The following is a 24,092-nucleotide window of genomic DNA, read 5'->3' on the forward strand; positions in this document are numbered from 1 at the left end:
ATGTGTTTTAGCCAAGGGATTTTTAAGTGCTGGTCCAATTTAATGCAGTCTAAAATTATTTCCTGGGTAAACTTGGTTTCATCTTTGGCCCAAATGGATCGCCAGAGGGAGAGGGGGCGTAGTGCAATCAAGTCTGTGGCTTGGTGTATGCCCAGCTCCCTATGAATGATTTCGTTGGAGGCTGAAGCAGGAAGACATAATAAGCGTTTAAGGTACTTGTTTTCTTCCTGCTGAATGGAGAGGGCGATCTGCGAGTTATATCCCCATATCCCTGCTCCGTATAGAGCAGAGGACATGCACCTGGAGTTATAAATAGAAATCATCTCCCTTATTCTACGCCCCCCTAGTTTGGAAGCGAATCTGAAGATCCAGTTTGTATTTCTAATCATCTTCATGCCTATACAGGATTGCTCGTTTACCCATCTCCCATCCCCTGAGAAAGTAATGCCTAAGTAACAGAAATGTTGCACAGACTCAAGTTTATCCCCATCAAGGAAGAATGGCTTACTTTTCTTTAATTTCTTCCCACAGGTCATAGTCATAGTCTTGCCCTTATTAATTTTAAGTTTTCTGCCCTTAATAAAAACATTAAATTTGTCGATTAGCTTTTGGAGACCGTTCGTGGTCCTGGAAATCAGGACCGCGTCGTCCGCGTATAAGAGGACGGGTATTTGTTTACCATTTATCATAGGGGCATCAGCAAAAGACTCTTGTAGGGACTGATCGACCTGGTTTATAAAAAGGGAGAACAGCAAGGGTGCGAGAACACACCCTTGCCTAATCCCTCTACCTATTTTAAAAAAGGGGGTGCATTCTCCGTTTGGTCCGAATCTAACTTTACTTGATAAGCTGCTATACATTCTGGCCAGCAAATGAATGATTTCGGGGGGGGGGCCCATAGCAAGTAATGTTGGCCAGAGCAGTGTGTGTTCCACTAGATCGAATGCTGAGCTTAGATCGGCAAAGCACATGAACAAATTCCCTTCCTTTGCTTTTGTGTACTTGCCGATGATAAGCTCAAGGTTCACACACTGCTCCATGGTTCCTATGCCCCTACGGAACCCGTACTGAATTGGTGACAGGACATTATTGTCCTCGACCCAGGACTCTAATCTTCCCAGAAGCACGCAACTCAGTATTTTTAGTGACGAGTCCAAAAGGGAAATTGGGCGGTAATTACGTGCTTCGGCCCTTGAACCTTTTTTGAAAAGTGGCACCAATATAGATTGACCCCATGAGGTAGGTAGTTCGTCCTCAATAGCAGCATTGAAATAGCGTGTTAAAATAGGGGCCCATAAATCAATCTTGGATTTAAAAAAGTCCACAGGGACCCCATCTGGGCCCGGGGCTTTCCCCCCCTTGCTTTTCTCTATCGCATCCCGCACCTCATTTAAAGATACTGAAAACAATAATTTCTCCCATTTAAAATTGATTGGCATTACAGTTAGAACATTAGAATCTGAGGCCAAAGTACAATCAAAGGAACAATCAGAGTTAAAAATCCCAGTGAAGTGTATAATCCAGTCTTGACAGCTGACATGCGAAGTAAGTTCGGGAATGTTGTCGTTCTTTAAGAACGGGCTGTTTACAGTGTCCCAGAAGAGTTTGTGGTCTTTTGTTTCCGCAGCCTGATCTAATTTAGCCCATGCCTCGTCCTGTAGTTCTCTCTTCCGAGTGGCTAGTGCGATTTTGTAATTGTAACGCTCTTCCCTTATCTTACAGGGGTCTCTCGGTTTGGCATCTAGCGAAATTTTTAGCCTTTTTAGTGACTGGGCACAATTATCATCAAACCACACTGTCTTAACTTTTCTTGGCTCCCGTGATTTGCGTGTCAATGATTTCTCGACGGTTTGTGTAATGATTAGAAATTTAGACAGCAAAGTTTCTGGGCATGGTGTTGGGGATAGACAGTACTCCACTTCTCCATAGCAGTTAGTAATTACATTGGTGACAATTTTGGCAGGGTCAACTTTTGTCCATTTCACCCTCATCCCATTTGGCCTTCCTACGGAGATGTTCTGAATAGGTTGACCATAGGAGTTCCTTTTTGACCCCCAGCCCAATAATTCGACAGATACACTGTTGTGGTCACTGACCGTTTGTTCAATTACCCAAACATTTATGTATGTTGCAGAGCCGGATACGATGATGTGGTCTATAAAGGATTGGCTATTCCTTCCATGGAATGTTGGACATCTGACATTGTTTGCATTCATATTACATTCAAGAAGTTCCAGATCATATTTAGCCAGTAGGTTATTCAAGGCACTACCTAGGATGTTGTGCGGAAAATGATTGAAAACACATGTAGTTTCCCTTCCTGAATATTCCTCCCTATGACCACAAGCCCCTTTAAGTGCGTAAGTGCACGTTTTGATGTTAAAATCTCCGGCCCATAGGATTACAGCTGGTTTAGAGGAGCTTAATAACATTGCATCGATGGCCTGCTCGATATCAGAGATAAACAACCCCTGTCTGTGGCCGGCGATGTTGTTGTAAAAGTTCACTATTATTAAGTCTTTATGTCCATTATGGGCCACACGCAAAACAGAAGCATAGTCTCCCAAAACTGCATGGTTACTGACCCAGAACTCGGTCAATGTTGTGGATAGCAGGGTCACTAACCCCCCCTTGGCTCGGCCAGCCTGCGAAGCCACAGCCAGCACGTTGAAGGAGGTATATCCCTCGACATATACTTCAGCTCTGTCCCAGGTTTCTTGTAGGCATATGATGTCATAGCCTTGTTTAAGGAAGTCATCCCATGCGGGTGTATTTACCTTGGAAGCTAGGCCCGCTATGTTCCACGTGATAACCCTCAATGAACTTTCCCTGGATACATGAGGTGGAATAATTTCTGTTGTGGCTGGCGGTGGTATTTGGTCGCCTAGGTGGTTTACAACAGTACAGGTGCTGTTAACTATCATAGACAGTTCATTAGGGCTGATTATAGGGTTCTCTATGGGAGGTTCATTTGCAGGAGGGATTTCAACCGGGCAGGTGCAAGTGGTGTTGACTGTCATGGTTAGATTGTTTGAACTTAGGGCAGAAGTGTCTATATGAGATTCACTTTCACTTTCTCCAACAAGTGTATCCGGGAGTCAGTCGTTTTCATCGAGGGAGTTGAACACCTGGAATCTGTTTGATGTTGGAACAGCGAATTGATCAAAGATGTTATTTCCAGACCCGATTGTATTGTGGTAATTGAGGTAGTTGGGGTTAGGCATTCTGTACAATTCCATAGGTGGTTGTGGAACATGCTGATTGCTAAAAACATGAGGGGTCGAAGGGTACGAAGGATACCCAGCTAATTGTACAGGTGCCTGCTGTGCAGGTGGGTAAGGTGTATTAGTTGCTCTAGGATGTTTAAAATTCTGCACCGGAGTCTTAAACCCCACCAGATTTCTATAAAAGTAATCCAAAGGAAACAGGGTTGTGTTGTAGTCATTGTCAGAAGGGATGGGCGCGTTCAAGATGGAGTCTCGTGCCCATTCAGTGGTTTTGTAATTTATAATTACACAATCCCCGTTTATTTCCTTTTTACTAGGGCCCACCCACCCTACCCTTTGAGTTGAAATAATCTGGCCTGCACCACTTAAGGGGAAACCACAATTATGGACAAGCCAGTGTAAAATTTTGTTTTTGAGGGTTTCGCTGTTTTCGAATTGGGAGGGTTTGAGTTTTGGTACATTGGCAAGAATTGCTACCAAAGGCCTGCTTTCTGGTGGGAGATTGATCACGGCGGGGATAATATTATTATAGTAGCTACGCGCCGGTGGGTTCCTGCTTACTGGGGTATAGTCCTTGGGCACCTCCCCATTTACTCTGTGAGAGGTGGATGAAGATGGGCCGTTGGTGACGCCACTTTGTAAATTTGTGGTTTTACCGGTAGGTGCTGGGGGATTCGTATTTCTCACAGGTGGAGCCTGTGGTTTAAATACAATATGGCCAGTCGTATTGGCCTTATTCACGGTCGGTACATTTGGGATGGGTTGGGTAGTTTGTGTAATTTGTGGGCCTAGGTGTTCAAGGATATCTAATTTAGCTAGGCCCAGTTTTTCCAGATTTTCCACCTTTTTTACCTATTTGCTCGAGTTTGTCGTTTAGGGGAGCAATGAGGAGCTTCATAGCATCCATAATTTGGACCAGTATGGGCTCCATATTAACTGCAGGTCCTGGATTTGGCACCGGCTGTACACTTCCATTAGATTGTTCTATGGGGGGTGTTGGTAAAATGATCTTCTTTCTTTTGCCCTTATGTTTCATACATCCCCTAAAGGGGACCTGTAGTTTCCTAATATGAGTGCGTCTGGTTCTACGATGGGCAGTGCCCCGGTTGGTTGTACTATTATCGCTGCTATTATTGACTAGATCTATTGTATGCATAGTGTCTGCGTTATCGCAGTTAAGCAATGATGCGCTAGGCGCAATACTAGGGCCCAGTTCCTCGGGTGATGTAACATTGATCTGTAGATTAGGGGTTAGGGACAGACGACTGTCCCTATCTTGGGATATTGTGGGGGGTGTGGGAATATCTTCTGTGGGTGGGGGCACAGTTCCTGGAAGGCCTGTGTAAGATTGCATCAGAATGGAGTCGTTTGATAATGCTGTCATGTTAATGTTATATACAGTGCTGTCAACAGGTTGTGGTGTGCGGTGAATTAGACATGCGCTAGGTGGTAGAGACAGTCGTCTCTCAGTGTTTTCGATGGCATTTGCTACCACTACGATTGTCTGTTGAAGCATGCGATCAATAGCAGTTAGCGTTGGTAACGGTGTTTTAGTTTGAGCGGTGGTCCTTGCAACCGAACGTGTATTAATAGGCGTTTTTTTAACCATGTTCTTAGTGGTGGGTTTAGAAGCAGTTGGAGCCATTTGCAATATGTATTAAATCACACAACGTATTACCTTGGTGGTCACTGCGAAATTGGCCAGGGGGTAGTGCCCAGCCCAGTCTCCTCAGGCCTCTGAGGGCCGCAGAGGGCCCGCCCTTTGCCCGGGCTTGGCCCCGCGCGCGGTCCCGCGACGCGGGAAGGCCGGCCCCTTAAGCAGCGCCTCCGGGCGCCAAGCCTCTACGCGACTTCCGCTCGCGTCGCGGAGGCTGCTGGGAGTTGAAGTCTCTACTCCCCCTGCTCGGCTGCAGGCCCGGTGGTGGAGGGCTGCAGCGGGGGGAGGAGACAGCAGGCAGCAGGCGCGGTGGAGGAGGCACTGGGTCCCCGTTCTGTGAGGCAGAGGAGTCACCTGGGTCCCTGGACGCTAACAGGCAGGCTGGTGGATGGTCCGGCGTGCAGGTAGGCTCGCGTGCTGTAGTGCTGTGACCGACCTAGCATAGTCAAGTTACAACCGTTTCAACCAGCTTGTTGGCTTAAAAGACTGTAACCAGGCAGGGAGCATCGGAGGAGTACAATTTAATAATATCAACATCTGTTTACAATACATTAAATCTCCAGACCTTCGAACTCACACCATGCAACAGTGTGCCACACGATATCGACTGCCCTCTCACACGGTGGGAGGGAAACTGCTGGAGACCACTGCACAATAGTTTATTTTCAGCTGTTTTGGGAGGCTCTGAGTAGCTGATGTCAATTAAGAAGTGTGAAAAGGACCCAGGACATCGTCTGCAGCTCAGCAAGCGTTTGTTACGTGGCCTGGCGTGGCCTTTCTGTGAGCAGTGAGCAGCGCGAGCAGTGAGAGTGGCGGCGGCGTGCAGAGCAGCGCACCAGCAGCAGTAGCAGGGCCCCGGGCCTCACCGGAATCAGGAGCGACCACAGACCCGTGCAAAAGACCGTCGAGACCACCGGGGGTGAGAGCAGGTGTCCGGTGAGCAGAGCGGTGAGGAGAGACCGCGGAGAGTAGGGAGCACGGCGGAGCACGGCGCAAACACAAACGCAGTGAAGTCCTGAGAGTGGCGTGCGAGCGGCGTGGACCTGTTCCAGCTCACCAGTTCACCATTTCACCGGCCGAACTCATCTTTGCCTGAACCCTTCCCCGAGCATCAGGTGGTCCGGTGGGAGGGCCGGCAGCGGTGTGTGGTGGCAGTCTGAGCAGAGCAGAGCCAAGGAGACAAAGTCAATCTGCTGGACGAGTTGGAGTTCTTTTCCGACCCGGAGTAGGGGAGAACGAAATGAAGGCCCACCTGGTCACATGAAAACAGACCAGTTAAAGAAGCAGTGCCAAATTCGTTGTTGCTGCCAGTAGAGCGCACCCGTGAGCTGCATCCGTACGACTGCCCACCAAGAAGCATCTGTAGCGGCCCAGCATCTCTCCATGTGGGAGGTAAGTGGTGGAGGCGAGCGCGGCCGCTGATAGAAGCGGCTGCAAAGTAAGAGCCTGGGGAGCGGACCGAGGGGCTGTCTGACCAGGTCTCTCAGCCTGTGGTTCCCCCGTGTGCCCCGCTTGCCCTCCCCCTCCCCCTTTAAGACGTGTAAACTTCTCCTTTAAGACGTATAACAACCGCAAAAGTGCTATCAACAGAAATCTTATAAAGTCTTATAAAGCCTGCCCCTGACTCTGCACAAACTCGTACAGTTTTACAGTGACACTCTTTGTTTTTCTTGTGGCTTAACAGCAGTGTCAAACAGTGTCCCAGCCGCCTCTGCAGCCACCCTCTTCAGGCCTGATCATTGCCGTCCTTAAAAGTGACCCTGAAGCCCCCGCACCCCCCCTTTGCTAAGTGAATAGACACAGGTGACGACGTGCTGCTACAAAGATATAAAGATTCTGGACTCTTTAGCCCCCCCCTTTCAGTTGTGCGTGTGTGTAGAGCCAGACACATACACAAGTCATTTAAATCAAATACAGCTAACATACTCCAACAAGGAGGCTCACCAGCATCAAACCACATCGCGTAGAGTAGGACCCCAGTTTACAGCACTCAAGGATGACGCTTAAAAAGACCCCGTCTAGTACGGCGGAGGAGGCGAACCCTGAATGCTCAGCACAAAGAAGGATAACAAGGAGCATAAGCTCCCATGAAATCCAGGAAACAGTTAATGGCAATCCCCTCCCACAAGGACTCATCACACATTTTTTCAGGCCTCTAGTGGCTCAACTGCCTGGGATGAGAGACAAGGAGAGTCTGTGAGCGTCTCCACACCGGGGCCACCAAAGACCAATCAGGACCAGAGGGGTCTCAATTCTTGCGAGTTTGCGATCATTGTGAAATCCGGGAATCCCGATACATGTCTTCAGCCTGCCGTCAGGGCGAAGAGCCCGATTAGGATCACAGCCGACATTCACGCGAGACCCACAGTGGGGGAGAACGTGGAGAAAGATACTGAGGAACAAAACGAGGCACTCGCGGCCATTTCCCCAAAGAGAACAGGAAAGCGACCGAACACAATGGGGATAATGGAGACACCCCGGGCAAATCAGAAGACAACCTCCCTGGGTATGGACGCACTAACAACATCATTTCTGCAAAAATTAGAACAGTCCATTGAACGCACACTCGAAGCAACACCTATAAATTCAGGAAGAATTGATGCCCTAAGAACAGCACAAACGGAGGGATGGTGCCCGTTGGGACGAATACATCAGCAAGATGTAACTGAAGAAGTCACTTTCAAAGAGTTAAACTTATCTGCCATAAGAGAAGTTCAGGATACAATGGCCAGGGCACTGCTATGGCAGTCCACGAAGATGGAAGTACAAATCGACCTGCTGTACTCAATTGCCCAGCACCTAATGCGCCAAGATGATAAGTTGGCAAAACTAGAGGCTCTACTCGACACCCATAACGCTAACGCAGACAACATAAACTCCTGCGCTGCCATAATTGAAAAATGGGCAGGTTTGCCTGAAGTTCTAAAGGACATGCTGGCACTAGCCAAGGGACAAGGAGAGATGATTTCTCAAGCACATGACCCACAAAAGTTATCAGCCCTGACGACAGTGCACGCTGAAATGACCAACCACCGCACTGCGGATAGCAGCCTACCTAAGGAGCTATCGGCTGGGCCTAGTAATAACATTACTTTTGTGGGACAAGGGAATGGGGACCATGAGGTCTTGGATCTTGACAACACAAGTGACGACTCATTCTTCGCTGCTCCTCCGGCGGAGAAAGCTGTAGGCGCACCGGCAGGCGCAAAAGCTCCGCTCTCAAGGAGGGCCAAAAAAAGATTAAAGAAACAACTGAAGAAATCCAAAGCCAAAAGCAGATATATACTATCGGTAACACAAACCTCCGGTGCCACAGAAATTAAAAGCAGTTCAAAACCACTCTATCCAATTTTCCTCCCCAAACAGAAATCTAAGGCCAGGATGACCAGAGACGCACCTCCCGTCATAGGAGAGGCCCAAAGACATCAAATCCTCCTCTGGGAGGGTCAAACCAATGAGGAGGCCGAACTGAGGACATCACAAGAGGAAGCCGGAGCACAACCTATTGCTTCAGGCTGGGCCCGCCAACACAAGATAGAAACAAATCCTAACTTAAACCAGGGTGAGCATCAAGGACTGCCAAGAGTGGAAGGATTACCAAATGAGGCGCCACGCAGCCAGCAACCAGGAGACACATATAGCAACCTTTTAAATATCAATCCAAACCAGGGCAAGCGGCAAGGACCGCCAAGAGAGGAAGAACTACCGAATGTGGCGTCAGTTAGACAGCAGCCAGGAGACACCCATAAAAACCCTCCAAACCTAAATCATCAGAGGCACATCTTCTTGGGAAAAGGGCAGACTCGATGCTCCACTCAACATAAAAACCAACTAGAAACTTATGAGGTGCTGCTTACTCCGAGATACCTAGCTAAAGGCTCCTTTGACATTCTAAACAGGTCTAACATCGTCCGTCTCTTCGGTCATATTGACTCCCTGGCACAAATCACTTCAGAGAAGATCAAGTGGGTGATGTTTAAGAGTCTGGAGACAGACACTCACGGTGACTCTACTTTAGTTGGACTTGTCAACCAGCAAATCCAACAGGCTGTCCTCAACGAAGCAATACAACTCGCAGAATGGGGCATTGAAGTCACTGTCCTCAGAGCTCCAAAATATCCACACGTCCTCATGCCCACTCACGGCCCCCAAGAACCTATTTCTGTCCTAAAAGGTACAAGGTTCATCAGCCCAGACGGGGGGACGAATACAGGGAGACGAAGAACCCCGCTAAATATTAACATCTTGCAAACAGACAGGCAGCGGAGAGTGCAGCGGCTGCAGGAAGGACCGCACCACACGGTGGACACATGGAGACAGGGTCCCTAACCAAATACTTACCTATGAAAACAGAGCCTGCTCAAACCCACTTAGGGGTCAAGATCGCAAGCTAACCATCATCTCCTGGAATATAGCTGGGCTAAGTAATGCTTTTAGGGACATGGCCACTCGTAACTACCTCGCACAGGGGGACATATTGTGCATTCAGGAGACCTAGGCGAGGACAACCACTCCAATAGGCGGCTTTTACGAATTCTTCAAATCAGCAACCAAAAGGACGATCTTTGGACACCCGTCAGGGGGCCTTTCCATCTTTGTAAGCCATGCCTGTAAACTTAAGATCACAGAACTAAAATTGGTGTCACCTGACCTCCAAGCCATCACAATAGAGGGGTTGAAATCGGGCCAAAAGTCCCGCCCCCTATTACTAATCAACTGTTACATCAATCCAACTAAATATCAAACACCCCAGGCCATGGAACCACTTACCACCAAACTGGAAGATCTACTTATAAGCCTTGTGCACCATGATGTAATAATCGCGGGCGACTTTAACATAAGAGGCCTGGGTCTGACCACCATTGCACCCCCAAGCAAGAAGATAGCCTCTTTGTCTGACTTTCTCTCAAACTTCAAACTGCAATCAACGCATGGAATACAAACAATGAGCCACCCCGCATGGACCGCCAAACCGACTTTTAGGAATGTCTCCACTATAGACTATATTTTCATTAATGAAGAGTTGGCTCACAAACTTTGCGACTTCACTGTGGACGACAGAGAAGAAAGCGACCACAGGCCCCTCCGCACCACATTTAATCTTGCACGGGAACAGGTGGAATCTCAGGTATTAACCGGAACAACTACTGGCGAAAAACATCATCTAGTTCTCAAAAGAATTAAATGGTCGTCCAACCTTAGCCACAGACTGTCAGACTATGTAGCCAGCAGGGAGGCTGAACTCAGGTCACAAGATATAGAGAACATCACACACTTCTGGGAAAAATTGACCAAGGATTTATTGAAACGCCTGGGTAACACCAACCAACTAAAACACAGTCACAATAACACCAAGCCAAGACGCTTAAAATCGCGGAGTCTGACACAGAGCAAGCGTGCACTTAACTTGGCAATCAGGGCAAAAAAAGAAAGGCAATCATTTGCCAGGGAGGTCTTCTATCTCTGCCCTGCGAGCCAGCTATAAAAAGAAAGTCTAGGACCTGAAAAGGCTGCGGGCAGAACAAAACTGGCTAACAGTGTTTTCTTTAATTAAAGAAAAAGATAACAGCAAGTTATGGCGGTATATCAACAGCCTGACCTCTAGTGGCGTGCATAAGGAAAACAGTGTTGCAGGGAATGTGTGGAAACAATGGGCCCGATTCACAGAATGAATTTAAGACTAAATCCTAAACTTACTACTATTTGGTATTCACAGAATGCACTTACTACTTTCGGGATTCACAGAGTGAACTTACTACTTTCGGGATTCACAGAATAAACTTACTACTTTCGGTATTCACAGAATAGATTTAAGACTACTAACTCTAAGTCCGAAATCGGGGAGTAAATTCCGGCCCGGAGGTGGAGCTTCTGGCTTGGGGGTGGAGCTTCCGGCCCAGAGGCGGAGCTTCCGGCCCGGAGGCGGAGCTTGCGGCTTGGAGGCAGAGCTTGCGGCTTGGAGGCGGAGCTTCCAGCTCGGAAGTGGGGATTTTTGCCATGCTGAAATCTCCAACTCTGGGCCGCAAGCTCCGCCTCCGGGCCGGAAGCTCCGGCTCCAGGCCGGAAGCTCCGCCTTCGGGCCGCAAGCTCCGCCCCCAAGCCGGAAGCTCCGCCTCCGGGCCAGAATTTACTCCCCGATTTCGGACTTAGAGTTAGTAGTCTTAAATCTATTCTGTGAATACCGAAAGTAGTAAGTTCACTCTGTGAATCCCGAAAGTAGTAAGTGCATTCTGTGAATACCAAATAGTAGTAAGTTTAGGATTTAGTCTTAAGTTCATTCTGTGAATCGGGCCCAATATGCTAAGGGGCTGTACACCCGCGAGTCTAACCGGGCTAACCCTGGCAGTCCAGATTGGTCCAAGGCGGCAGCTGCAACCATTGAAACTCATAGCGCGCCAATTGAAGTCCCAATACAGAGTCTATCCGCAAAGTACACAGAGGAGGAGGTTTTAAAGTACATTAAGGCCATCAGAAACGACGGAGCTCCCGGCCCTAATGGAATCTCTGCCCAGGTTTTTAAAGCCGCCTCAGCCTTTTTTGCAACCATACTCACCCCTCTATTCAATCACTCATTTGCTATTGCAATTCTGCCAACCTCCTGGAAAGGCTCAGTCCTATTTCCCATTTACAAGAAGGGTGACCACTCGAACCCGCCCAACTACAGGCTCATAGCCCTTTTAGATATAGATGCCAAGTTATACGCCTGCCTCCTACTAAGGGATTTGGAGGCCTGGGTGGATAAGAACGGTATTCTTCCGCCCTCACAGACCGGCTTCAGGGCTAACAGTTCCACCCTGGATAACATCATAGCGCTTTCCTACCTTGCGAAGAAGGCCAACACGAGGAATTAGTTGCCTCTGTACTGTTGTTTTATAGACTACTCCACGGCCTTCGACCGAGTGAACAGAAGTCGGCTATGGGCAAAACTTGAGTCCTGGGGGCTTCCCCAAGCCCTGCTAAAAGCCATAAAAGCACTCTATGAGGGGACATGGGTCCAGGTGAAACTAAGTCCAACAATTACAAGAGCAAGAATTGACACCAACTCTGGACTTAAGCAGGGGTGCGTCCTGGCCCCCCTACTTTTCAACTTGTATACTGCGGACATGGGGCAAGCTCTGAAAGACGCCAACTTAGCACCTCCAAGATTGGGGAAGCTGGTCTTGGGCACGCTCCAGTACGCTGACGACACGGTGGTCATGGACCACACTAGGGTGGGTCTTCAAAGAGCTTTAACCCCTTTCATGCGCACGACGAGCTGAGCTCGTCATGAGTTGCGCCGCTCGCATGCTCATGACGAGCTCAGCTCGTCATGTAACGCGGCTTTTCACAAAAAGCCGCACAGCGCGAAAATAGCGGCCGCACGCATGCGGTTAAACAGCCTGGCAACGTACAACAAGGAAAATGACCTATGCATCAATGTGAGTAAGACGAAGATAGTAATCTTCGGCAAATATCACCGTAAAAAAGAAGCAACATGGGCCTTGGGGGAACATCGAATCACTACCGCTTCATCCTATAACTATCTGGGAATCTGGGTGTCCGAGAGGGCCACCGCAGTCAAACACCTAAAGGAGCTAAAACCAAAAGTAGACAAAACTATTTTGTCTTTAAGACGCTTAAGTTATCGCTTGGCCAGTCCTTCAGTAGAGCCGATGCTTACAGTTCTTAGGGCAAAACTTCTTCCCTCCATTACATATGGCCACATTGCCTATCCAGGTGCATTCGAGAAAGTGGTCAATGCAGCCCAGGCGAAAGCGTATAAGATGGTGCTACAGGCCCCTAGACATGTAAGGAACAACAGGCTAAGGCTAGAAATAGACCTGAAATGACCAGAGTTGGCACTACTGGGGGACCTGTTAAAATATTACATCAGAGTACTGAGAGCGCCTGAAAACACCCTAAAGCACTCCTTAAAAACTATATTTGGTGAAGTGGGCTCCCCTTGGCACTCCAAGGTGGCACTAGGCATTGACCTATTGAAAATCGAGGGCAAAAACTTGCCCCTTCACGAAATTCCATACTCTGCCTGGGCCCAAGCCATAAAGCGTCAAGTCCAGACCATCTCGTTCGAGCTCGACCTTTTATCACTACGGCATAATCCATTAACTCCGGCCCTGGATAAGTCCTATATTCCTGGCAAACCCCAACCATACATGCAAGACTCAATAACAACCCAGGCGAGAAAGAAAATCCTGTATCTGCGCCTCTTGGCCCTCATAATCGCGGACTTCAATCCAAAATGGGCACGAAAGGACGGTGCCATTGCCTGCCGATTATGCAACTGTTCATCACCACCCCCTTTTCTGTATCGTTTTTGGCCACTATAGGTGTGGCAGGGTATACTCAGACATGAGTCCCTTTCTCACTGCTCCATCAGGATTCAAGCAAGCCGGGCCGAAGAGGCTGAAATGCCAGAAACCGGTCCCCGGTAGCTTGTCTCCTTTCTGGTGAAGAATTGGCTTGGTAGTTTGGTCTGCCCTGTTCCCATGATGCACTGGGCCAGGGACAGACTAATTTGCATATAGCCAGGTTCTGAGCTGGGATGGGGCAGTGAGATAAATAACGGTGATGGATCAAGCCCTGATCTTTGGACTGGGTAAGAGTGGTCTGCTTAATTCAGACACTCTGTTCATCACCACCCCCTTTTCTGTATCGATTATGCAACTACAGCAGAGAGTGTTGGCTACACCTGCTGTGTTGCTGCACAAAGTTGGCCAGCGACCGTCATCGTTTGCTGCGCCCGGCCTTACGGAATCTAGGCCATAGAACATGCAGTGAGGCCTCGGACTGGTGCTTCTCAGAAACTACAACCTGTCTTTTGGCTAGGGTCGGCAAGTTCACCCATCAAGTCAAAATGGCACTCGACCTCCATCAAAAGGCCAAAGACCCTAAGGTTCCCGACACTGTGCAAGGGGCACCATCCGGTGTCCTAACGATGTCAGCCTACATTTAATCTAGGGTGTTCTCACATAGTAACTGAACTATTGGACCCAGAAATTAATTCAGGAATTGACAAGGGTCCAATGAAGAACTCACCCACTGTGCAGTGCAGCGAGTACGTTCCTGCCGAACTTCCACACTTTCCCTAGACTCTAGAAGGAGTGAAGTTAAGGAACAACAAAACCTTTTCTTTTTTTAACAGAATTTTTGATTGGACAAAAGTATTTTATTTTAAAGTTGTATATATGGTTTTACTGGGCAATGGATGTGCCGGGGGGGTGGGTTGATGTTCCTAGTGATTTATACTGTAAAGATTTTAAGCAATCGCACAGTTATCAATAAAATTCAATTCAATACTTGTTTTTTGTTGTTGTTTTTTTCCTCGAGGGGAGGCAATCAATGGGGGCAGAGTGCCTCTTCCAGAAGCAGTTCTCGGCATGAAGCCCGCCCCTTTCAGGGCCACGTCTCCGCCACAAACGGTGAAATGTATTAAGTTGGCAGGTCTGCAACTCACATTTTTATTAGTATAATTGAATAGAAATAAACTCAGTATAGCTAGAGAAATACACAAAGACAAAAAAATATAGCCACATAAGTGGAAACTTTGGAACAAAAGTGAAGATTTTGTAAAGCCTGTACTATCTTTTTTACATATTAAGTGCTTGGTCATTGTACAGAAGGGTGGGGAGGTCCTACAAAGTGTGCTAGGGTAGTAATTAACGTTATTGATGCAGGGGGAGTGTATGTGTTTTTAAAATTCCATATTAAAGTGCACGCACAATTGTCCACCATTTTATGAGCTTTATTGTTAGTTTGATGTGCTTTTTTCCTTATTACTGGATGGATTGCTGAATAATTCGTTTTAATTAAACTGGGCTACAAAATCATTCAATGTACCCATTCCCTCGGTTTTACTTTTTTAGATTTCTTTTACTAAATACAGTTCTTGGTACACACGGAAGATAAGGTATCAACAAAAAAAGAGAACAAGAGAGCAAAGTTAGATTCAGACTTAGAGGGGGTGAAACGAGGACAAAGGCAGAGAGGAAATACGGAGTGAAAGAGTGTATAAGGAAACGAGACCGGGGCAGACATCAGAGAATAATAGACACAGAGGAAGAGAAAGAAAGGAAACAAGGTGAACAAGCAGTGTAACAAGAGGCTTCCTTTCAAGTCGGGTGGGGGGGGGGGCAGGGGAGCGAGCGAGTGGGAGGAAACGAGGGGCGAGCGCTGTGAGGGGGCTGGGAAAGCATGGTCCTTTTGCTTACTTTTCCTCTAAGATTGCGGAAGCTTTGTCATGGATGGCGAGTTTTTACCTTATGTCTGAATTCAGCTGGAGCAGTTGAAAACAAGCTGACCGGGGCTGCTTTGAACGCATAATGGAAATGCATTTTACTTGTGTGTTCCAAATGAGTGCTAGCCATCTTCTATATTCTTCTTGAGGGAAGAGGATGTGGCATGAGCGGCAGCCCTTGAAGCTGACAAATAGGGTTCACTTCTTGGAGGGAGGCATAACATACTGTATTGCTTGCCAAATCACTTAATCTCTCCATGTCCCTCTGGAATGGAATGTTGATGTTAAAACTAAATAGCACGGCATGCTGGCTCCCTCTGGCTGTTGGTAGTTCACACCAAGAAGCAGCGCCTGGCTGCACAGGACAAAACGATAATGAGCGGTGGAGTGGGGGGTGCAAGGGAAAGTAGATGCACACACATAGAAATGAAAAGATAATGCGCGGCGCTCATGAAAGAGCTCTGCGCCAAGCTAAATTATATTAAAGTGTCTTCAAAGTTAACAAGACACACAGCTGCATCCATTTAGATAGGAGCAGCGATGGCGCAGGGAGAGATTAGGTGCAGGGCATGAAATGATCACAAAAACCTACAGAGTCTTCCGGGATCCCAGGAGTTAATTACCATTGCAGCCGTGGCTTCGAAGCGGCTGATCACCGTGGCTGTTGCAGCTGAAGAGGTGATCCCTGGGAGAGGCTGATGATGAATGGGCAGTCTCCTTAACCTGGCAGCGGGGAAGGGGGGTGCGTTAACCAGGCAGCCTGTTTTAAGTGGTGGAAATGAGGGCACCCTATGGACAAATGCATCGTCCAAACGGCAAGGGAAGCGGAAGAGACTGAACCGGGTCGCAGATGAACTCCTTAACCTGGCAGCAGGGGTGGGAGGGGAGTTCCATAGGCAGCCTGTGTTTGGTGGTGGGATGCGGGGGAGCAGCAGCCTTTGATGTGCGAGTGAGTGGAAGGGAACACCATATGGGGTGTGATTAAGAAGTGAGCTCAAGCGCGCGCTGGGGAAGCGTTGCGCTTGAGTAACTCATATGCATTGGGGACAATCCTCGCTGGTTTCAAGAGCTGTTTTGCCCACTATAATGTCGCAGAACAACGCATGCACGTTGGTTCAGTGAGACCTAAAAAAAATTATTATCTAATTTCTTTCCCAAAAAGTTTCAACTGCAGAGTTATTGGCTGGAGTCAATCTACAAATATTGACAGAAATGTTATTGGTTTCATTTTTAGGATCGCTTTTGGAGAAAGAATCGTTCGAAAAACCCTGGAAGTGACTGTGTGGGCACTGATCTTAACAGAAACTTTGATGCAGCATGGGGCTGTAAGTAGTTCTAGACACATAGAACAAATGCAATGACAATTTTGATAACTTAAAAATTAGAAACGTGTTTTATCTTATAGAAACTACATTTCCAGTATTTTTGGTTTCATCACTGTTACCAACACTGTTACCAGTGATAACGATGTGTGGCTAATGTGGTGAGGAAAACCTGTGCAAAGTCATTTTGAAAGAGTACCAGCTATTTATTTTTTGTACTTAGGAAAGTGATTTAATCAATGTACTCTCAATCAATGAATCAGGGATTTATATAACGCAGCTACTCACCTGTAAGGATTTCAAGGCACTGAGGGGAGAGGGGCACTGCTGGTCTGTTTGGGTGCAGGGGTTCAGTCAAAGAGCCAGGTCTTGAGATCCTTGTTGAATTGGGTTAGCAACAGGGATTGCCTGAGGTGGAGAGGCAGGGTGTTCTAGGTCTTGGCGGTGAGGTGGGAAAAGGATCTTCTTCTGGCTCTGGTCTTGTAGATCCGTGGGACAGTAGCCAGGGTCAGATGGGCAGAGCGAACTTGTTTGGTGGGTATGTGGAATGAGAGGCCTTGGTTCAGATATACAGGCCCTGCATTGTGGGGAGATTTGTAGGCATGTGTGAGGAGGTTGAAGGTGGTTCTTTTGTTGACTGGGAGCCAGTGGAGTTCTCAAAGGTGTTTGTTGATGTGGCTGTGGTGGGGGTGTTGAGGGCCAGTCTGGCTGTGGTGTTTTTGAACATTATGTAGTTTCCTGAAGAGTTTCTGGATGATGCCAGCATAGAGTGAGTTGCCGTTGTTGAGTCTGCTGGTGATGAGTGTCTGGGTGACCATCTTCCTGGATTCTGTGGGGATCCATCTGAATGTCTTTCAAAGAAAAGAAAGCATGTGGAAGCATGATGGGGATACATCGCTGATCTGGCAGTTCATTGTGAGCAAGGAGTCCAGTATGATGCAGAGGTTACGTGGGTGGTACGTGGAGGTTCCCTATGCTGTGGGCCACCAGGAGTTAGCCCAAGCTGAGGGGGTGGGTCCCAAGATGAATACTTCAGTCTTGTCCAAGTTGATTTTAAGGCAACTACCTGGATCAGTTGGGTGTCATCCGAGTAGGAAACAATGTTGAATCTGTGGTTCCTGACAATGGCATCGATGGGGGCCATGGAGATGTTGAAGAGGGTGGGGCTCAGGGAGGAACCCTGGGGCATTCCGCAGCTAATCTCTGTGGGTTCTGAGATGAATGGAAATAGTGTGACTCGCTGTGTTTGGAGGGTAAGGAAGATGTGGATCCAGTCCAGGGCTTTGTTGCTGATGCCAGCGTCATGGAATCTCGTGATTAGAGTGTGGTGGGAGATGGTATCAAATGTTACCCAGAGGTCCAGCATGATGAGGGCTGTGGTTTTGCCTTGGTCGAGAAGGGAACGGATGTCGTTGGTGGCACAGAGGAGTGTGGTCTTGATGCTGTGGTTGCTTCAGAATCTAGATTGAGAGATGTCCAGGACATGGTTCACTTTGGTGAGGATGACTCTAACGCAGACATGAAGGTTAGAGGCAGACATGTGAGAGATCTGAGCTTTGAGCTAGGGAATAACCAGCAAAATATAACACGACAGAACTAAACCAAAAGAGTACTGTGTGAGCAAGTGGTGCAAGCAATCCAAGCACTAAGGGGAGGGGGTGGTTAACATCTTTTGTCTTCCATTTGTTACTTTCTCAATTCTTTTTTACGTCTTTTTCAATCTATGTACCCATTCTTCATTCTACACATCTGTCCTTCCCTCTATCTTCTGTTGTGTAAACTAATACTTTGGCTTAGCTCTACAATGTTTTCTTTCACATCCACGATTGTGTGTGAAAACTGTTGTTGTAGCCCCACACAACCCCACTCAATACATCAATACATCGAATATCAAATCCTACTGTAACCCTCCACTAAATTAGCTTGATGGACAGCCCATCCAAGCAATGGCAAACCATTAAAGCCAGTGCCTGAAATGGACTGACCGAAATGCCGCTCTTTCACTGTACTGCTTCTTGTATGTACTTTCTTAAGTATTGGTAACAAGGGGACTTTCAGACAACTAAAGAAGCCTGTAGCGAAGCCTAAGAATGAGAATAGAAGAATTATGTCTTCAATTGTCATATGTTTAATGTTTCAGTGTTTTGTAAGCATGAGAAACTGTTTCCTATTTCTCTCTGCTAAAGAATGCTCTTAATTCATAATGATTGCAAAATTTATTATGTACGGGTGAACTTATAAGTGCTACTAGGATATATAGCTGAACCAGCAACAGTTTGGGTGGAATCTTTGAAGAATGTAAAAATAAATGAGAACATGTTTTAAAAGAGCACTGACAGCAGAGGAGAAGCAAACTAAGTAGAAGTGGGGCAAAGCAAATGAGATGCAAGTTCAGTAGGTATTTGGAACTTATGACGGTGGAGAAAAAGTTAAAATAGAAACACATAGGGCCTTGTTCACAAAGTTAAACTTACACTTTCGTGTCCGTTTCCTATTGTATGCTATTCACAATGGGATTTTGCGAGTAGTATCTTTATGAATACAGAGTCTCCACACTTAATAGAGTGTTGCCATATTTTGCAAAAGGGCTGGGCTAAATGTAGGCTCAGAGATGGAAATCTCCTTAGAAGCTGAGAGGCATGACCAAGAAAGCCCAGGGGTGGTGTGCGAGGCAAGGTGGCCCTATACGCAGCTGAGACAGACATTCATGATCATGAGTATATGGTCCATGGAATTATTAGGTCATTATGATGGCAGAAAGCAAGTACTGAGGTGTAGTGTTGTATGGTTAGGTGCTGTAGGACACTTCTGGTCCTAGGCAAACTTCTTACAAAGTTACATAATTAGTTGAGAGGTATTTGGGTGTGCCTGAGTCTGGTCAGTAAAGTCTATGACACAGTGCATTTAGTTAACAGTTGCATGCTGAAGAATAAAGACGTACAATACAGAGCTCCATGTACGTTGTAGCCATTTGTGTGGATGCAAAACTGGCGACAAGTAGGGGATTTGTGCCCCGAAGAAACGAGACTACTCTTGCTGAGAGGTTGCCAAAGTCCAGCAAACGGTTTGTGAGTACCATGTGCACCTTAGGAAGCAAGCTACAGTTTGTGTATATCCAGTCAGTGTGCCACTCTAGCTCGTACAATGCCTTTGAAGAAGCTGAAGGCCCTACAGAGGAGCACCATCAGAAAGCATGCCAAAAACTTACTGGTAAGGCCAAAAGAAGGGATACTGCACCATAGTGTAACACAGAGCCATCGTCTATAGAAAGCAGAAATGCTAAAGGCAGTGACAGCCAGGTGCAAGAAAGTGCTATAGTCAGAAACAACCAGGTGCTAAGAAATGCTAAAGGCAGCGGCAATCAGGTACAAGAAATGAACACCTACTCACCTGCGAAGAATAGACAATTAGCCTTACAACCTAAAAATCCTGTGAGGCGGCTCAAACACAAATACAGAGATTGTGTCTGCAAAGCTATTGGTTCAGGCGGAAATGACAGAAAAGGCAGCTGATGGCATTCAGTGTAACTCAAAATGTCTTCAAGGAATTAAATTTCTCCAATTGCTGCAGAAAAGAGCAACAAATGCGGTGCAGCTGCGTTCCTGAAAGCACCACTGCCATTCGACACGGCCAAAAACCAGAATATTGGTGCCAATGGACAGCATGGATTGAAACATTTGATCAACTAATAGTTGCTATTGAAGAAGTAGGTAACACAAAGATCATCAACTACTTAAAGAACCTTGCAAGTGATGGAATGAAAGAAGTAATAAAGAAGATATCACAAACTGATGAAACATTGCACCGTTAAATCAAAGACACATTGGAAGCCAAGTATCAATCCAGGGTTGAGTGTTAACTATAAAAGGTACATTTTGAACCAGGCAAGTCAACAAGCCGGTGAAACGATGGGTGAATTTGTTGAAAGACTTGATACCTTATCAAGCACTTAACGTCAGTGAATTTAATGACGTATAAGCCATGCGATTCAGTCATCGATGGGTGCCTATTCGATTCATTCCAATGACGCATGCTGAGAGAGACACTCAGTCTAGAGAAGGTACTCATGTCTGCGAGAGCTGAGGAACATGCAGATTGACAGGCTGCAGACACGGAAGCTGGAACAACCCAAAATGAATCGGCGTTGATCATGAAAAGTAAGCAGAAACCCAAAGTGGAAGCCCAGAGTAAGATACCTCAGAAGACAAATAAATTGTGTTTCCGATGTGGATTCTCATTTCCACATGAAGGTAGCTGTCTCGGCATTGGCCAGATATGCAAGGGTTGTGGGAAAGAAAACCATTTCATAACAGTTTGCAGAGCGAAGGAGAAACTACATGTGTCACAACGAGAAGAGAAAATGGATGCCAGAAATTTCCAGAAGCCAGGTTCTAGCCACGCCTCCAAGGTCAAACGGCAATATCAATATCAATTGAGGCATATAGAGAGTAAACAAACTTGATCATCATCAAATTACTCTTCCAAGGGCTCTTCTGCCTCATCATCGAGCGACAGTGAAGAAGATGGATGCGCAATGGCGATGTCGACTGCAGAAAGACATGCACACATAGGATTGGCTGCTTGGAGGGAAGAACACAAGTCAAAAAGAGATTTCCATGAGAAGTGCCCAAACTTATTTTGCTGATGTTCCAAGATCCCACTAGAGGTAAATGGCTGCACTACAACTTTAATTATAAACAGTGGTACATCGATCAATATCATGCCAGCAGAAAAGTGCAATGAACTGTCTCTGGTACCACGTCTAAAGCAATTTAAAACAAAGGCGTTCAAATGGGCAGCTTCCTCATCATTGCGAAATCAAGGTCATTTGTAGTGACCATGAGGCACAAAAAAAAAACTGTAAAAGCACCAATTCATGTTCTCCAAGCTACTGTGGGGAGTGCATGTCTACTCAGTTTCAGCATTGCTGCTGAAATGGAACTGATATCCATCAACTACAACCTCAGCACACATTCTGAAATAGTGAGACAGTTCCTGTCATTGCTTCATGGACTAGGGAAACTGAAGATAATGAAGGTGCAACCTAACATTAATGAGGGCATTAGTCCTGTTGCTCAGCGACACCTTCGAATTGCTTTTGATTTGCAGGAGGCCGTTGAGAAAGAACCAGAAACATTATTAAAGCACAACATCATCAAGCACTCTACTGGTCTGAAATCATGGGTTTTGTCCATGGTTTTAGTGCTAAAAATACAGTTGTTTTGCAGTGCACTTTTTTTGTTCATTTGAGTCAGGTCAATAAACCAATAAAGAGGGAAAGACATCCAGTTCCACACACAGTGAACATGATTGCACAGCAGAATGGTGCCAAAGTCTTCTACCATCTGGACTTGAACAAAGGTTATCATCAACTCGAACTGGGAGAGAACTGTAGGTACATTCCGAATATTGCAACTCATGTTGGTTTGTTCAGATGCAGAGGCTGTGTCTTTGGCTGTACAAATCTTTCAGGATGTCATTTGCCAAGTACTTCAGCCTGCCACGCATGCTTTTAATTACAGTCATGATGTAGTAGAGATTGGGGTCAAATGAAAGGATCATGACAAAGCTCTCACACAAGGATGCCATTTGCTAGACGATGCAGGTCTCCCGCTAAATACAGGAAAGTGTGAGTTTCACAAACCAAGCTCAAGTTCTTTGGGCATATGTTCTTATATTTGACACACTTACAGATGGACCTACCGCCATACTGTGGGTTAGTGGTTAGTTGCTACCCATTAACAGCCATAAATTGCCAATGCCTGAGCGGACAAACAGCTTCAACTCACTCAAGATCCTTTTTTTAAACTGTTATTGTTCTATGTGCTGTGTGAATTGACCTGATTGGGTCACGGCTCACTTTTAATTCACGCCATTATGCTTTCCAGTCCGCTGCAGTTCCTCGGGGGGTTTTATGCGGAGAAAGCTCTGTTTGTATTTTTGTATTTGTCACACTTCCAGGTGGACCATACTGTGGGTTAGCTATTTAGTTGCTACCCTTTAACAGCCATAAATTGCTGATGCAGGCTCAGACGCACCAAAGGCAAGCCCGTCTGCACCTGTCCACGCTTGGACAGCACCAGGGTCCAGGACCCCTGCTTCTGTGAGGTCATCTATCCTACACTATACTTCTATGGAGCTATTATAATTGACTTTCCCTATCTCGAGAGAGTGTTGTCACTCTCTAGCTTTATCCCAAGAGATATCGGGCTGCTGTAAGTGAGGATTCATGTTCATGTTTATGTTTATGTTGGCAGTTTGTAAAGTGCATGGTTACTCCAGTCGAGTGTCCCTGTGCTGAATTCCATGTCGAATCATTGAAAGAAGGTATCTCGGGCCTTTGCCCAGCAATATTCTGTGAAGATAACACAAGGCTTTAAAGGGTATCTTTTCCTCTGTAGGGAGCCTGTGAAGTGTTTCCAGAGGTCGCCCTGTGGGAGAAAAAATTGGGGATGTTCAGCAGCATATGCGGCCTACTGAGATCCCCCCCTTCTGATGGCGTGGTGCTATTCGCTCAAGTACTGCGCCTTAGTTAAGCACCAATTAGAGCTAAGGACTTTCTGACTGACCATAAGCCAGGCGCCATTTTTCTGTCGGAGATGTGGCTAACAGCTAGCACAGCGCCTGTTGTGCTCACCGCCATCCCCCAAGGATATGCGCTAGATAAACAGACACAAAGGGGGGTGGGTAAGCTATTTTTTTTAAAACAGACTGTCCTATGTACATTTGCAGAGACAATGCTTGTAGGCTGTGAAGCAGAGTTTTTTACTCTCGCCCTATCCAATAACTTCACACTAGCAGGGCTTTTGATCTATCGCCCCGTGTACAGCTTCCAAATGCACTGCCAGCTTAGCAGAGATTTTGTCTACCCTCTCTTTATGATATTCTAACTTTATAGTCATAGAGAATCTTAATCTTCATTTGGAGGACAAAGCTCTTCAGTTTACTCAGTTGGTGCAAGCCCCTACACATACGTTGGAACCCAATTTTTTCTAACTCTACCAGCCGGTAGGAGATCCACCTATTCCTTTTATTTGGTCTGATCAATTTGCCATACATTTTCAGGTGTCTTCGACTACACCAAGGCAAGCATCTAATGCAGGGAACAGATTAAGATATGAAAAAGGGTCATGGTTGTGCCTGCAGCTTTCACAGAGGTGTTAGTGGAGAACCATCCCATCCTGGGTGACAGTGTAGATACAGCTAATGTGTAACTGGAGGGCTGGATAACAGGGGCACTTGATCAAATTGCTCCCACTATTAACTATACGGTCAGAGGCACTAAACCTTCGTCGGAATGGTTTGATGAGTAACTACGTTTGTTAAAAAAGACCTGCAACTACTACTATAAAGTGTTTGGTGTAGATATTTTAAACCTAATGATCATGGCAATTATTGTGGAGCCCTAAAGGATTATCAAAAACAGATCAGGGTTCCATGCAGTCATATCTACATGGAGAAAATTGAGTAGGTTCAAAACTCCTCCCAGGAACTGTTCTCCATCGTAAAATTGCTATCCTCATTGGCCCCCAAGTCAGCTTCTTTTATTCCCTCAGCAGCTTGTCGCAATTCAAGTTTCTCTCTGACAAAGTCTATGCTAGCTATGCTACTTTTCCAGAGGCAGTCAGAGATGCCCTGTGTCTTTAAGTCTA

The 24,092-nt window shown here is 46.5% G+C and overlaps 1 protein-coding gene across 1 annotated transcript in view; it reads left to right on the top strand.

The window, feature by feature from the left end:
- The window catches only part of LOC144792757 (mast cell carboxypeptidase A-like), a 308,710-nt gene that overhangs the window by 152,153 nt on the left and 132,465 nt on the right, over positions 1-24,092 (top strand). Inside the window, exon 8 of the mRNA XM_078667938.1 lies at positions 16,353-16,443. Coding sequence (XP_078524064.1) covers positions 16,353-16,443 — 91 coding nt within the window. The remainder of the gene's footprint in view (positions 1-16,352; positions 16,444-24,092) is intronic.

The sequence above is a fragment of the Lissotriton helveticus genome, chromosome 11, assembly GCF_964261635.1.
Source record: "Lissotriton helveticus chromosome 11, aLisHel1.1, whole genome shotgun sequence".
In the NCBI taxonomy this organism is placed as follows: domain Eukaryota; kingdom Metazoa; phylum Chordata; class Amphibia; order Caudata; family Salamandridae; genus Lissotriton; species Lissotriton helveticus.